The sequence below is a fragment of the Nipponia nippon genome, unplaced genomic scaffold, assembly GCF_047370975.1.
Source record: "Nipponia nippon isolate SJK-2023a ecotype South Korea unplaced genomic scaffold, ASM4737097v1 scaffold_12, whole genome shotgun sequence".
Taxonomy (NCBI): domain Eukaryota; kingdom Metazoa; phylum Chordata; class Aves; order Pelecaniformes; family Threskiornithidae; genus Nipponia; species Nipponia nippon.
The window spans coordinates 22,965,548-22,980,242 of record NW_028262313.1 but is presented as its reverse complement, the minus strand read 5'-3'; the positions used below and the strand labels follow the sequence as shown (position 1 = coordinate 22,980,242).

Below are 14,695 nucleotides of genomic sequence, written 5' to 3'. Positions count from 1 at the left end.
CTCGGCCTTAGATACGTGGACTCACGGATGCGTGCATGCTTGTGTTTAGTATGAAGCGGAATGCAGAGTTTCCTCGCGTTCGGTTGGCTTGGGCTTCTTTCTGCCTCAAACAAGTCAGCCTCCCATGAGCATAGGTGTCCTGGGGCCAAGGAAGGGATCGTTAGCGGAGGGAGCCTCCGTGTACGCACTAAAAGGAATGCGGACTTGTTCCATGTGCACAAATACACTCCCTAACACCTCTCTTCTTCCTGCTTCACATCAGGTATACTACATAAACTTCACAGATTTTGCCAGCTATGAGGTGGTGGTGGATGAAAAGCCCTTTCTGCAATGCACTCGGAGTATTGAGACCGGCAAGACCAACTTCAATACCTGCTATACAGCTGGGGTCTGCCTCCTCAAAGCCAGGCAGAAGATTGCTGTGAAAATGGTCCATGCTGACATCTCCATCAACATGAGCAAGCACACAACTTTCTTTGGGGCCATACGCCTAGGAGATGCACCAGCATCCTAGATGAACTTGGCACGTCCAAGGATACTCACAGAACTGCACAGTGCTGCTGTTCATAAGCGTATCAGTATTTCAGGGGGTTCTGTAATCCGGCCATAAAGAAAACTGATCCAGAGCTATTTATTCCTATATGTGAATGCAGGAAGCACAATTGTCTTCTGTGACTTGCATGGAGACTTGGATCAAAAAGCTAGGGGAAAAAGCGTTGTGAGGAAGAAAGGCTGTTGTGTCTGCCTTGTCTCAGTATTTCAAGTATTACTGCACTGATATTCTGCTCTGTGATCTTCACATGAGGCTTGTTGAGAGTGGTGTGGGTCTCTGCTTTGACGTTGCACTAGCAAGAGCATCCCAGGCGGTAGCAGGAGAAGGCAGACTAATGTCAAAATTGTCCTATCCAGGCACTCCAGCTTCTGCACGCTAAGGGAAGCAAGAAAGGGGGGTTCTGGTTTTCTGCCTTCCCAGTTTGAACTGGAATGGCCACGGGATGCAAAGGGAGGTGAATAAGACAGGGTCAGTGGTGTTTACATTCATCCTCAGGAGTGCGAGCAAAGGCGGCGAAGTGCCTCTACCTAGAGCTTGGAAGCGGGCCGCAAAAGCAGTAAGTGCGAGAGGAAGGTGAATACTCAGTAGAGCAGGCTTAGCAGATAGGAAACTGCCTCCACATTCCAGAAATCACAAAGTCCCAAAGAAAATGCCGATTACCGGTTCCAGAGCCTCTGCTACTTTCAGCTCCTGCCATTACCCCAGAGGTGTACCTTGCCCTAAGGGGGGCTGCCTCAAAGTACTGCTGCTGTTACAGCAATTTGTGTTTTGTTGGGGTTTTTTTGTCTTTTTAATTAATATTTTGCAAACCAGAACACATTTCTACCGGCTTCACCGAGCCACGTAGAGCAGACACAAGTACTTGTGAAAACACTCTGAAGAAGTTTGTCATGTTTAAGAATAAAATTATTCAAACAGGATTTTTTTTCTGTTTTAATAGCAACTGTCCTGCTTTTAGACGTGGGTTTTATCCTTCCTCCCCCCATCCCTTTCCTTTTGGCACCCTCCTACCTAAAATGCTCTAATAAGTGGTGATGGAGTCTCTAGCAAAAAAAAAAAAATTGTAGTTAAAAGGTCTGGTCCAGCGTGAAGTCACCACTTTTTCTTTTCTCTGAGCCCTGCTGAGTCTAGTCGTAACTCGATTTCTGGTGACTAATAGAAGAGCTGGGACGCTATTGTTTCTTTTGGCTTCTTGAGCAACTCTCTCCCGTTACCTCCCCTCAGCTGGGGAGACCTAACACCATAAGATGTGCTGGAGCTGAGGAAGAGGCTGAAACGCTAATTGCTCTTTTGTGTCCTGCCTTGGTTTGTGCTTGCTTGTGTTGGGTTGTTTTATTTTAACTAGATTTCTCTTCAGAGCATGTTTTTTCTTCAAAAACTAAAGCGGGTAGTGAAGTTTCAGCCTACGTAGCAAACGGGGCAAGTCCCGAACCGACGTCTTGGTGATGACCTCCGTCTCCAAGCGGAGGTGGCTGAGCCGTGGTCACCTGCGGGGACGTGGGAGCGGACGTGTCTCCGTGCCACGCCGGAGTGACCGGTCTGACCGCGGAAGGGTCCGCCCTGGCTGAAGCATTCTTGGCTCCGTCGCTTTTCCCCATCCGTAGCGAGTGATCTCACTTGCCAAGTATTGCAGTTATTGGGAGATAAATATTTCTTGGGGGCACCCAGCTTTGGCTACAGCCTCGCTATTCACAGGAGGCGTGCAGTTTGTAAAATAACTGCATGAAAAATTGCCTGCTATTTCTTTTTCAATATGTTCTTTCTAGCCTTAACATGTTGGACTAGCAAGAGCCTTAGGGGCACTTAACTAGTCTTTGTGGTTTATTTCCTTTAAAATGGCTTAAGGAGGACATGTTCCCCTGACAAGAATGAATCAGGACAACTGTATAGTGAGAACATTAAGCAAATCATTAACAGCATTGCTTTAGAATACAGCCTGAACAGCAAGACTTAGGGGCAAGCATAAATAATGCAGTGACTTGGGAGAGCACGATGGATGGAGGTTGCATTCCTTGTCCCCCACAGGCAGGATCTGGGGTTTGCTCCTGACTGTGGCTGCGGCAGGAGGAGGCAGAGGGAGAGTCCCTTCTCTCCGTAAGAGCCCCAGGCATCGCTGCCAGCTTCCCTCTCTGGCACGTGCCTGAGACGCGGGAGGAGAGCAGAAGGGAGCCGTTCCTGCCGTGGAAGGTGTTAACGGGCTTTTTCTGATGCTTGCGTTACACCAAGGCGTGAGCTCAGTGTAGCCGAGTTGGAGACGTGGAGCTGGAGTTGGGGATGGGGTCGGAGAGCAGAGAATACCTGACTGCGGGTGGCCTTGGTACTGAGAGCTGTGCTCGTCCCCGGGATTAGCGGGCAGATCACCGGTCCTGCAGCAGCCGTGGGCACTCTTTATACTTGAAGCCCATTGGCCTCTCTAGCCCCACGTTCTCGTTAACGAAGTCTTACGGTGCAGGTTGCCTAGGCTGTAGCATAGCTGCTTCTGTGTGACGCTTCTCTAGATGGTGTCCCACCACCTTTGGTGCCTCTTCCCCTGAACCGGAGCCGAAAAGGCCTGGACGCAGCTCAGGGGAGCGTGAGGAGGATGCCTATGGGAGGTTTTAACAAACTCCAGCAGGAACAGGGTCTCACTCCAGTCTTTCCCTCTGATGTCTGTGAATGTTGATGTATATCCATTCCCGCTCTGGTTGAGAAAGAAGTGCTTTGTTTATAGACAAACGTCTGCATATCTGTGATGGTGGACACAAAAGCAGTCACCAGTGGCTCCCCGTGTGCCAGCCTCCCTCTCCGGTGGTACTTGCTGGCTCTGCTCTTACCTCTGTGCCTTGGCTCTGCTGCCCAGCTGTCGGCTGGACTCCAGCTGCAGAAACGTAGGAAGCAGATAATGGGTATATAATGCATCGTCTGAAAGCCTTCTCCCCCCTAAGCTCCTCTCTACAGAGACAATTTCTAGGGAAGCCAGCTCAGCTGTTGTGTTCAGGGCCCCTTTGGAAGGAAGAATCGCCTTCAGTAAAGGCTTTAGGTCACGGCTCCCTACCCAAACTGCCTGGCCTTTGCTTCCCTCCGGCGCCTTTGTCACCCAGGTAAGCGGTTGTGGTCTCCCTGCCGCCACTGTCCCCATCTGGGGACTTGGCATCATCCTTCCACTGACTGAGCAACGTCAGGTGCTTAGAAAAGGGCCTCCGAGCTGCGCTGGGAGGGAGGTGAGCAAAGTGCAGGAGCTCGTTCATGTTTCTTCCCCTCTTCCCGGTAAGAGGAGGAGTGTGGTGGGTCCTTCCCACTCGCCGTGGGCCGGTGGCACTGCCCTGGCTCCCATCCTGGCCCCGGGCGGTCCTGGCGCAGGCTTTGGGGGAGAGGGGAAGGGATGACCACGGCTGCGCTTCGTGGCTGCACCCACGCCAGCCTGACCCCCACCCACCCTGTGCCTGTCACGCCCCGGCTGGAAGGAAGCCTCTCAGACCCCCAGCAAAAGCATGACGGAGAGGAGCTGTGGGCAGAGACACGGCCCCCCGTTACTGTTAGAGCTGCCCAGTGATAGACTGATGCTGGTTTGTGCTTCGACATCTTTATTCAAGACACTATCTGTATATAAAATATACATAATGTATATAAATTAGGATGTAAGTTTATGTAAATTGTCAATATTTTCTTTGCAAATAAAGCTTTTTCCTGATCTCAGTGTTCTGGGTGGGACTTCTTCCCTAGGCAAACCAGGAGTTTCTGTGGAAAGTATTTTGGCTGCGCTTGTGCAATGGGCCAAAAGGCAAAGCTCCTCTGTCCTTCAGGGAGGATTTGATGCTGCCGCAGCTGCCACTGCTGATGGGAGAGGCACCGGTCCCCTCGTCGGGCTCAGAGCTGCTCAGCATTTGCCTTTGGCTCCCCGCTGCTCGCTGCAGGTGGGGAACACGACAGAAAACGGCATTGCTGTCACCATATGTGGGAAGGATGTATGGATTTGATGTACTTAGATAACCAGCTACTCTTCTGCCTCCTTAACGCCCAGTCTGTCACCTGGCTGTGACATTGGGCAAGTGGCTTTAAATGGTTTTATCCCCTTTTCCACCAAGCCTCTGTCCTGCTGCTCCTTCCTCCCATCCTTCAGAGACCTCTCACATGAAACCCTTTTTGGGGAACAGAGGCATCTCTCTCTATAGCAGACGCGGGAGCCAGCCTGGAGGCCAGGAGTGGCAAGAAGCACGGGATGCCCTGCGATTTGCAGGAGCAAATCCCGTGCTGTGCAGTTCGCTCTGACTTTGGCACAGTCTGTGACCTCTCGGTGTTTGCAGGGCGCCTCGAGCGGCTCTCGGTCCGCACCCGGCCTGCTCTGCCAGGCACTCCTGCAAAGGGAGTTCACAGCCTTGGGATGCAAATGCCCAGGGATTCTCCACAGAAGTCCCTGATCAAAATCAGGGACTTTTCAGCTGATTTCATCGGCCGTGCCTGCTGTGCAGACCCGTGCCCAGCAATTCGGGATGCAGGGAGGAGAGGGCCGGGGTTCCCCGAGCGAGGCGGTGCCGGGGGCTGGAGCGCTCGCACGGCGCGGTTCCTCCCCTGCGCCGCCTTCCGCTTTCGGGGCTCCGCGCTGGGCTGCTGATGGGCGACGAGGGACGCTGGAGGCAAAGGTTCATCCAGAGGTCGGTGTTTCCCTGGCCAGAATCTGCAGCATTTCACATCTGTACAGATGTGTTATCCTCACCACACCTCCGAAAACAACAGCGGGCTGTTTGCTCACAGCTGCCGCTGGCCCCGGCTGCCGCCGGAGCCCCAGCCCACCGCGGTTAGCAGCAAGGGCGTCAGCCTAAAACACCAGCCCTGGCCTTCAGGCTGCGCCTGGCTGGCTGTCACCACCGCCCTGCGTGCCCTGGCTGGTGACGTTGGTCAGGCTCAAGGCTGAGCCACGTCACGGAGGTGACAAAGTGCTCCCCGCCATGCCAGAGGGGCCACAGCAGCACAAGCCAGGCTGCTTCATCTTCCAGAGATGTACGTATGTGTGTATATATGTACTTAATATTTATTTTATATATATATATATATTAAAAAATTATTTTTTTTTCCTGCCAGACCCATCTAGGACTAGAGCAACAGCTCTACAGCTAAAAACTACAGCAAAACACATCCTCGGGCAACTGTGCAGCAGCCTGGAGGTGCTCCTTCGGATGGGAAGGACATCAGCCACAGCGAGCCAAAAAACCAAAATGCCTGCGTTTTGCAGAACACCCCGTGAAGCGTGCAGAGAGCACGTCCCCAGGGAGCACGTCCCCGGGGAGCGTGCCAGCGCAGGGTGGCCCAGGGAGAGCCTTTATCGCTCCCTACAACTGCCTGAAAGGAGGTTGTAGCGAAGTGGGAATCGGTCTCTTCTCCCCAGTAACAAGCGATAAGATGAGAGGAAACGGCCTCAAGCTGCGCCAGGGCAGGTTTAGGTTGGATATTAGGGAAAACTTCTTCCCCGAAAGGGCTGTCAGGCCCTGGCCCAGGCTGCCCAGGGCAGGGGCTGAGTCCCCATCCCTGGGGGTATTTAAAAGCCGAGTGGATGTGGTGCTCAGGGACATGGGTTAGTGGTGGGCTTGGCAGTGCTGGGTTAACAGGTGGCAAACCCCAGGGAGCCGTTGCTTCCCCGAGGAGGGGCAGGTGCCGTGGGAGAGTCCCCTCGGCCGGCCTGCAGTGGCACGGGGAGGGTAATTCGCTCACCTGCAGCCCCGGAGGTGCTGGGAGTCCCGCGGTGATCCCCGGCGGCTGCAGCCAGGCACTCAGTCCCTGGCTCGGGATGGCCAGGGAGCCCTCACCAGCTGCTCCTGGCGTCCTCGGCCCCAGCTGCCTGGCAGGGGCTGGCACAGGGCAGTGGAGGCTGGAGGAAGAGCAGGTCCAAGCAGGGGAACTCCCCGCAAACCTCTCGGCTTTCCCAAGTACCACCTCTGCCTCCTGGCATTCGAGGTTGGCGGCCAGTCCAGCCGATCACCTGAGCGCCGGTGCCTCCTCCTCACGCTGCCGTTTCTCTTTCCCTTCCTTGTGGCTTCATGCACTGTTTTTCCCCCTCTGCAATCTTATGTCTTTCTTTTCCCACTTCCGTAGCTACGAACACCCACATGCGTTATCTCCTTCCCCCATCCCATCCTGAAGCCTATTTATACAGAGCCCAGCTCCTGCCCAGCTTGCCAGAGAGCACTGGAGGAGCGGGACGGGGCTGGCAGTGCCCGCAGCCCAACATGCTCTTGTTTGAACACCGGCTGGCTGAAAGAGGATGCTTGCTGCTCTGGCTGCTCCCATCTGTTCTCAGAGCCCAGTCTAACGGGGAGGCGAGGCCCAGGGCCACGCCGTGCCAGCAGGTAAGGCTGCTTTCCAAGGATCCCCTGGGCTGGGATGCGGGGCTGCGAGCATCCCTCTGCGCAGTCCAGGGTGCATCTCCCCAATGGCTCTGCCCTCCCTCCAGCCTCCATCTCTTTAACCTTCCCAGCTTCGATCTCCTCTCCGCTCTCCTCTCTGAGCTGGTCTCCCGCTAGCCCCCAGCACCCAGCTGCTCCCACGTCCCTGCTGTGCCGGTGGCACCTTCCAGCAGTCCCTGCCATGGGGGTGTCAGCTCGAGATGTTTGCTAAGAAGCAGGATGGAGTGCAGGGTCTCATGGGGATTCAGACAGCTGCCATGGATGTTAGCAAGGCAGTCGGGAGCCTGGACGTGGAACAGCTGGATTCTGTCCCCCGCCCCACCTCGAATGAGGGGACAGAATCCAGCTGCTCCACATTCAGGCTCCCAACTCCAAACTGGCCAAGGAAACCAATCTGGAGGAACAGGGAAGGTGGAGCCTACCAGGACGGTGCCCTTCCTCTGCCCAGACAGGACAAGGATGCTCCGGACCAGTCCCTGGGCTGTCCCAGTGCTGGTTTGCCTCACCAGCCTGCTGCATCTTCAGTGTTTATGCTACTTTTTTGCCCATCTTGCTCGCTGGGATGCATGGGAGGACAGCCAGAGACTGAGCCTTCTCCTTGCACCATCAGAAACAACTCAGCAGTGTCAGCCAGTCTTGGGAAGCCCACCTAAAGCCTGGGGACACGCTCCTTGCCTCTGATCCCGGGCTCGGGAAAGGGGAGCGGTGCTCATTTCCATGTTGCTCAGGCCCATCTTGGACAGCAGATGGCTCGGCTGGAGCTGTGGTTTGTAGCCCCGCTCATGCTGATGGCCTCTCCTCTCTCTCTCTGTAGAGCCCCACAAAGGTGTCTTGCAAAGGGGTTGGCCTGCGCAAGTTTCCAAAGGAACTTGGCCAAGGAGTTAAGTACCTCGAGCTCTCCAGCAACTTCATCCAAAACCTTACAGGCAGCTACCTGCCAGGGTTTGGGCAGCTTGAGTACCTGGACTTGTGCTTCAACCAGCTGGAAGTCGTGTCAGCCACGACCCTGGCTCAGCTGCCCCAGCTGCGCTCTCTCCTCCTGGGATCGAACCTCCTGGACCGCAATTACCTGGCTAACGGGCGAGCCTTTCGTCTGCTCAGGAATGTAGAGGTCCTGGACCTGTCGGCAAATAACCTGGAGAGCCACATGGCAGGCTGGTACGTCAGCAACCTCACCAGGCTGAGGATGCTCGATCTCTCCGGGAATAAGATGACCAGGCTGCCAGCAGGGATCTTCTGGAGCACGCCACAGCTGCGCGAGCTCGACCTCAGCAACAACTACATCATGGAAATCGAGGAGGGAGCTTTTGAGGCTCTGGAAGAGCTGGAGGTGGTGAACTTGGCTTTGAATTCCCTCCACTGTATCTCTGGCTTCAGCCTCATGCAGCTGCGAGTTTTAAATCTCAGCCACAACGCCCTGGAGCTCTTCATCTCGGAGGAGGGAGCGGAGCCCTACCTGCTTCAAGTGCTCGACTTGAGCCATAACAGACTCCTCTATTTTCCAGAGCTCCCCAAAGCCCATTATCTCACACACTTAAACCTCTCCAACAACCTAATTGCTTCCCTGCTCCCAGGCTCACGCCAGCCGGGGGAGTTTGTACTGCACTACGAGGAGATGGCGAGGTTTAATAAGACCTTGCGCACCCCGGCTGGTCTGACACATGTAGTTCACTTGGATCTCAGCAATAACCGGCTGCAGCTGTTCCCATTTACCTTCTTGCACAGCCTGGGCTCTCTGCACAGCCTCAGCCTGGCTATGAACTGTCTCCAGGACGTAGCCGGAGAGTCGCTCACCGGTGGCACGGAGCCCAGCGACCGCTCGCCTGCGCCACTGGAGCGCGCTGCCCTCTCCGTGCGCTCGCTGGACCTCCACAGCAATGCCATCCGCGTGCTGCCGCGCTGGTTTTTCGATTCTCTGCCTCAGCTGGAAACGATCAATCTGGGCTCCAACAGCCTCCAGCCTTGCGAGAGCCAGGGGAGCGATGGGGGAGGGAGTTTGGGAGGGGGGTCTCACGTGCCAGCCCCCGGAGGCACCTGCACCCCCTTCTACAACGTGCCTCACCTCAAGCATCTGAGTCTTTGCAAGAACAACATCACCAGGCTGCGTCCCTACGCCTTCAACCAGACCTCACTGCTCTCCCTAGACCTGTCGGGGAACAAGGACTTGTTCGTGCCGAAGGAAGCCCTGGGGGGGTTGGAGTTCTCCCTGCAGAAACTCTCTCTGAGGGGCAACCAGATGGACAACAGCAAGGCAGAGCTCCCCTGCCTGGACACACTCAAAGTCTTGGACCTCTCAGGCAATAATTTGAGCCTTTTGCCCACAGGTCTTTTCTGCTCCCCACTGGAAAGCCTGGATGTTCGCGATAACAACCTGCTGACGCTGGAAAAGCGGGCGCTCGTGAGATGGTCCCGCAGCCTGAAGGACATTTCTGTCGCTGGAAACCCCTTCAGCTGTTGCTCGCTGGCCTGGCTGGACACACTGCGGGCGGCCGGCGTGGGCGTGCAGGACCTGGACGAAGCCCTTTGTGCCTACCAGGACCAGGGCAGGAACTTCTCCGCCAAGATCACCAACAGTCCTCGGTGGCTTTGTCCACATCCTAAGGGCACCCGCTCTCTGGCTCTGCTCGTGGCCGTGATGAGCCTTTTCTTTCTCAGCTCTGGGGCTTGGTGCCTTCTGAAGAAAGGGCAGAAGTCGCCGGGGTGTGTGGGACTCCGCAGCAACAGGGTGGGGGTCTTCCCGCACCATCCCAAAAGAGAAGAGCTAGCCGAGGCGAGGCCAGCGGACAGCGTCACCAAAGTGTAGCCCAGCCCTGGGGAGCAGGAACTGTAGCGATGGGTCAGAACTCTAATTATTATTAATAATATTAATAATATTAATAATATTATTGTATTTTAGGTCTCCTTCCCTCACTGGTATCCTGTGTGTTTTGCAAACCCAATAAAGGGAGCGTGGTTGGTGCTGAGCTCTGGGCTGGGCAGAGGTGGTCCCTGGGCCACCTCTCCTTCTCGAGAAGGAAGGTGCCCCCATCTGCTGCATTCCCTGCAAGAAATTAAACACGGTGTAAGCAATTGTGGGTGGGTTTTCTGCCCTGCCATCATACGTTCTTATCACCCAGGACAAGAAGCCAAGGCCTGGGCTGCTCGTGTTGATCTGTCCCCCCCAAACCCATCACCTGCTCTTTGTGGGAAGGGAATTGTCTCCATTGGTGCCACCTGAGTGTTTCACAGCTTTCCCAGCAGTCACCCTCTGCCTTTTAAGCAGGTTTAATAGCTCAGCTAAATACCTGATCCTGCTCCTGAAAGCATTTCCAGCCCAGCGCCGCGAGGAGCAGGCAGCAGCAGGGAACGGTGCCTGTTGGAAGCCGTGCCAGAGAGGGGGCTCCGGCGGTGGTGGGTCACCGCGCCAGGGTGGGAAAGGGTTTCTGCATGCTCCCACACGCCTCTCTTCTGCCTTTTGCTGCCAAGCTGTCGGCTGAAGGATGCTGTGGAGTTGGCAGGGCTTAAAATGACCCCAGGCAGTGCTGCGGGTGCAGGCAGGAAATCTGCCCTGTCCTCACCCACTGAGATCGCAAGAATGAGGAAAAAAACAGTCTTGCGCTGTCCCTGGCTGCTGCTGGGCCACCGGCTCTTTGGGTGCGTGCCGGGCGTTCCCACCCTCAGCGCCTGGACTCCTGGGGTGGTGGTGGCAGCAGCAGCTCGCTCTCCATCACGGGGGTAAGTGCTGTCTCCCACAGGGGCAGGCAGGCAGCGGGAAGGAGTGACGCTGCCCAGGTCTGCCCGTGGTCCCCGGTGCATCTGGCACCCTCTGGGCATCTGATCCACACACAGCCAGTGTTAATATGGGGGGGCGGTGGACCCCCAGCTAGGGAGAAGGCGCTTGGCAGGACAGTGAGCCGCACCAGGGCTGCGGGATGGCCGCTGTCGTGGTGCGATGGGTGGGATGCTCCCGGTAAGCGCACAACAGCTGGCCGGGTGTGACGTGTCCAGCTTCCCAGGGCGGAGTCATGCTGCACCCCCACGATGGCGGCCAGGTGCCTGACGAGCAGCTGAAGGGCTGGGGCCAGCTCTGGAGAAGGATAAAAATCAGGCTGCAGTGAAACCTTTTACATTTCACATCTCTTTGGTTCCACCTTGAAAGTCCCCAGCTGGCCCGGGCCACCTACTTGCCCACACACCTGCTGGGTTAGGGGCTGTGAGAGCAAAAGGGCTTGGAAGTCACTTAAAATCCCAATTACTTAACTTTTTTTTTCTTCCTTTCAAGCTTATCGTGGTTTTACTGTGAAGCAAAGGGCATTTTTGCTGTAAACCATATGCCTTCCCCATGCTGCCCGCATTGCTGCTGGGGCTGCAGCTTCCTGGCCTTTGATGGGCATCCAGCTCCCGAGGGACCCCCCAACGCCTTTGATGCCCCCGCGTTTCCATCCCCGCCTCAGTTTCCCTTTGATCAGGCGCTCTGCGCCTTGTCACAGCGAGCGACCGGCCGTGCCGGTGCCCGCGGCATCGCGGGGGAGCCTGGCACTGCGTGTCACCACCCCACAGGGACCTTTGGGACGGGCAGGCAGCCCACACCACTGGTGAAAACCCAGCCTTCCACTCCGGGGCGGCTGTTTGCTGGATCTCCTGCTTCCAAACGCGCCCTTCCCCTCATCGCTCCTGCTCCCATGTCCCTCTCGTTCGCCAAAGTCCCGGTGTGTGCCGGCCGCTCTCCCATGGCCATTGCAAGCCCTCATCCTCTCCCAGCCCAGCGCTCCCCAGCTCCGTCCCCTCCTCCAGTGAATGTCACTGGGAGGCACAGCCAGCTGGGCTCTGGGCATGACGTACAGTGTGCCAGGAGCCGCCGTGCCCTCCATGTCACTTCTGCACTTGTTCTCAGCAGGGTCCCCTGTCCTCAGGTGGCACCTGAGCTCGCTGGGGCAGGGACGTGCTCTCCTGGGCGCCCACGAAGCACCGTGACAGCAGGTGGGTGAGCTCAGCCCAGCTTCAGCCCATCCCTAAAGCCATGCCAGCCTCCTTCCCCATCCTGGGCACTTGGTGACCTTGCAGGGACGCTCTTCACGCCGCCTGGCCGCAGCCCAAAATGCTGCTGTCACCTTCGGTGGGTGTTTCTGGTACATTTTGTGCGGCCTCTGTTCCTCATTTAAACCCCCTCCCAGGCTGTACTTTCCGTGCATGTTGCCATAAGATGTCCTGCCCTTTGTGCTGCTGCTTCACCGGCTCCCACCAGTGTCCTCCTCCCCTTAGGGCTTGCGGAGGGCTGGAGCCTGGCAGCCACGCGGAGCTGGGTGACCAGTGGGGACGCCGCGTACCGCCGGGCACTCAGTCGGTGCTGGGCGCTGCCCCGGGCTTACTGAGTGCTCCTGAGCCATGTTGATCCAACGCTGTTGACGCAGGCCGTGTCATGTCCCCGTGGACCAGCAGCAGCAGCTGGTGGTTGACCCCTGCGGGGACGGTGGCACTTGGGGACAGAGGGCTCCCGATACCCGAAGCTTTCTCCAGGGATTAGAGCACCTGCTAAAGCATGTACTAAAAATAGGAGAAGGGATCCTGGTACCGGTTTCACCCTGTGGGGAAGGCTCCCAGAGACACATAAAGCTTAGGGTAAGAGGGGTGGAAGAGAGATGCTGGCCTTGCTAAGGGACGTGGAGGCTGCCAGAGCCCGGGGAGGGGGAGGTAAGCTTTGAAAGAGAGAAGAAAGCCTGGAGAACCCCTGAGGCCAAAGAAGGGTTGAGAAGGTACAGAAACTGAGCCAGAGAAACGGTGTGTCTGGTTATTATCTTTCTTGATGTCCGTGTGCTTTCCCAATTCAAAAACAGGATTCCAGGTTGTCGTCTCATGGGTACTACAAGAAAGATTAAATCCACGTCAGCACTCCCTTCTCCCAGCGAGAGGAGAAGCGTCGTGCTCTCAGCTTGGCCTGGAGCAAGGCACGGGGTGAGCACCCGGGGCTTGTCCCGGCACAGGGGACAACGAGGTGTGACCAGGGTGGCCGGACCCTGCCCCAGAGCTGCATTCGTGTCAGCAGGAACCAGCACGAGTTACCCACAAGGCCAAGAGAAAGCCGGCTGCGGCACCGACTGGTGTTAATGGGAGGGGTACGTCCTGTGTTCGGCACTGCTCCTCAGCCTGAGCTTCCCACCGTTGAAGGGAAATGGTTTCCTCGTCCCAGGGATGTCTTGGCACCTCAAGCTTTTTCTTGATCCAAAATGAGGGTAAGAGATCTGTAGAATATTGAAGATCAAACAAATAAAGTGATGACGCCAAAAATGTTGCATTGTCATGTCAAGCTGTAACACACCAGGAGTATAAATTTTGGGCTGAAAAAGAGCAGTGGTGGCTGAAATATTGTGACCATTTACAAATTTTCTAGAGAACTAGTTGAGAAATCCAGCAAAACTCATTCTTTCCAGTGGAAAGCCTTCACATTTCACTGGATCTGCATTTTCAAAGAAAAATAGATTTTATCAAAAATTTCCAACTAGCTGTTCTGCTAACTCATGTGGAAATTACCTTGCCTGCAACTAACTTGAATTAGAGGACTTTTTTTTTTTTCCTTTTTCCCTTTCTCTCCATGGAGATGAGAGCCAGAGCTTCATCCGCGTCAAGAGCTGGAGCGTTCCCTGGTCACTGGCTGGCAGACGTTGCTCCTCGAGCCGCCCTGCCCGGCGGAGCAGGGAGAGCGCTCCTCACCCTCTGCACTTTGACGGAGCACAGGTTCGCCTCAACCTCCCCAGCTCTGCTCCAGGTAACGCAAGGCACCGCGCCTCAGGCCGTCACAAGGCGTGAAACCGTCGTAGCGGTGAACGCTGTTTTCCTCCCAGCAGCTCCTGCCCCAGGTTTCACCCGCCAGAAGAGCTCAGGTAAGTCCACTTCGGTGCACAGACAGCAGCAGAACAGCTGCTGAAGGTATCGTTTCTTTTATTTTTTGCTGATATTGCTGCAATATGCATTCCCAAGTGCGGCTGATCCCATAAACCCCCGTCCTCTTGCCTGGCTCCCTGCGGCAGGGTGCCTTTTACGTGCTCCTAGCTAATGCGGCGTTTGCTCTGCGGCTTTGGGATGGGGCAGGAGGCTGGGGACAGTGGCTCTTCCCCACGTGTCACCTGTGGGACACCAATCTGCGTGTTCCTTCCATTCGTAGGGCTGTGCCGCCGCCGCTTTCCATTATCGCTGACTGCCACAGCCTCTTCTGCATGACTCAACAAAACTCCCCTGGCAGCCAGCCTAGCGTTTCTAGCCTAGTTAGCGAGGTTGGGCGTGTTATTCATGACACTTTCTTCCTCTCTGGTGGGGCTCCGGCCAGGCTGGGACCTGCCACCGGCTCTCCAGCACACAGAGCTTCAGCCAGAGACTCTGGCAGGGAGCAGATGGGGAACGCAGCTCCCAGCATCTCCCCTGCCTTGCAACGTCCTGTCCTGCCTTCTGCAGCACCGCTTGCCCGAGCTGTGCCGGGCTGCTGGGGGCGGACTGCAGATGCCAACACATGTTCTGCAGCTGGATCCCCCCAGCCCAGCTGTCCCAGGGCCCTGGGGACAGGGCGTGCGGCAGAGCCTGCTCTGGGCTGCCTTGGTGTCTGCTGCCTGCCATGGGACACTGCCACGGCTGCAGGCAGCCCTGGGCACAGCAGCTCACGAAGTGCCACCAGGTGCTCTGTCTCCTTGAACCCACAAGCAGGTGCAGACCCACGGTCCCCGGTCCCAGCTTTGGGACCTCTCCAGGCAGACGCGTGGGAGCAGCCTCGCGGCGAGGCAGGGAAGCCACGGGGCCA

At 56.4% G+C, this 14,695-nt stretch overlaps 2 protein-coding genes and 1 long non-coding RNA gene across 5 annotated transcripts in view; 2 read left to right on the top strand and 1 right to left on the bottom strand.

The window, feature by feature from the left end:
* EDA (ectodysplasin A) overlaps window positions 1-4,228 on the top strand; it is an 86,371-nt gene extending 82,143 nt beyond the window's left edge. For both annotated transcript variants that reach the window (XM_087749215.1, XM_087749213.1), the window contains exon 8: window positions 263-4,228. In XM_087749215.1, coding sequence (XP_087605341.1) covers window positions 263-514 — 252 coding nt within the window. In that variant the 3' untranslated portion in view covers window positions 515-4,228. The remainder of the gene's footprint in view (window positions 1-262) is intronic.
* Window positions 4,229-4,320: 92 nt separating this feature from the next.
* LOC104012923 (transforming growth factor beta activator LRRC32) lies at window positions 4,321-12,782 on the top strand. 2 transcript variants are annotated; one of them, XM_087749212.1, is made up of 4 exons: window positions 4,321-4,446; window positions 6,245-6,873; window positions 7,745-9,766; window positions 12,744-12,782. In XM_087749212.1, exons 2-3 carry the CDS (start codon window positions 6,565-6,567, stop codon window positions 9,731-9,733), a joined length of 2,298 nt encoding a protein of 765 aa, XP_087605338.1. In that variant the 5' UTR covers window positions 4,321-4,446; window positions 6,245-6,564; the 3' UTR covers window positions 9,734-9,766; window positions 12,744-12,782. The 2 variants fall into 2 exon arrangements, with proteins under 2 accessions (XP_087605338.1, XP_009463631.2); XM_009465356.2 differs by lacking the exon at window positions 12,744-12,782 and having other exon boundaries at window positions 7,745-9,880.
* LOC148056761 (uncharacterized) lies at window positions 9,841-13,540 on the bottom strand. Its single transcript, XR_015702785.1, has 3 exons — window positions 13,438-13,540; window positions 10,215-13,148; window positions 9,841-9,970 (listed from the first exon to the last, which is right to left on the bottom strand). It is a non-coding gene; the product is annotated as an uncharacterized LOC148056761 (long non-coding RNA).
* Window positions 13,541-14,695: the final 1,155 nt, after the last annotated feature.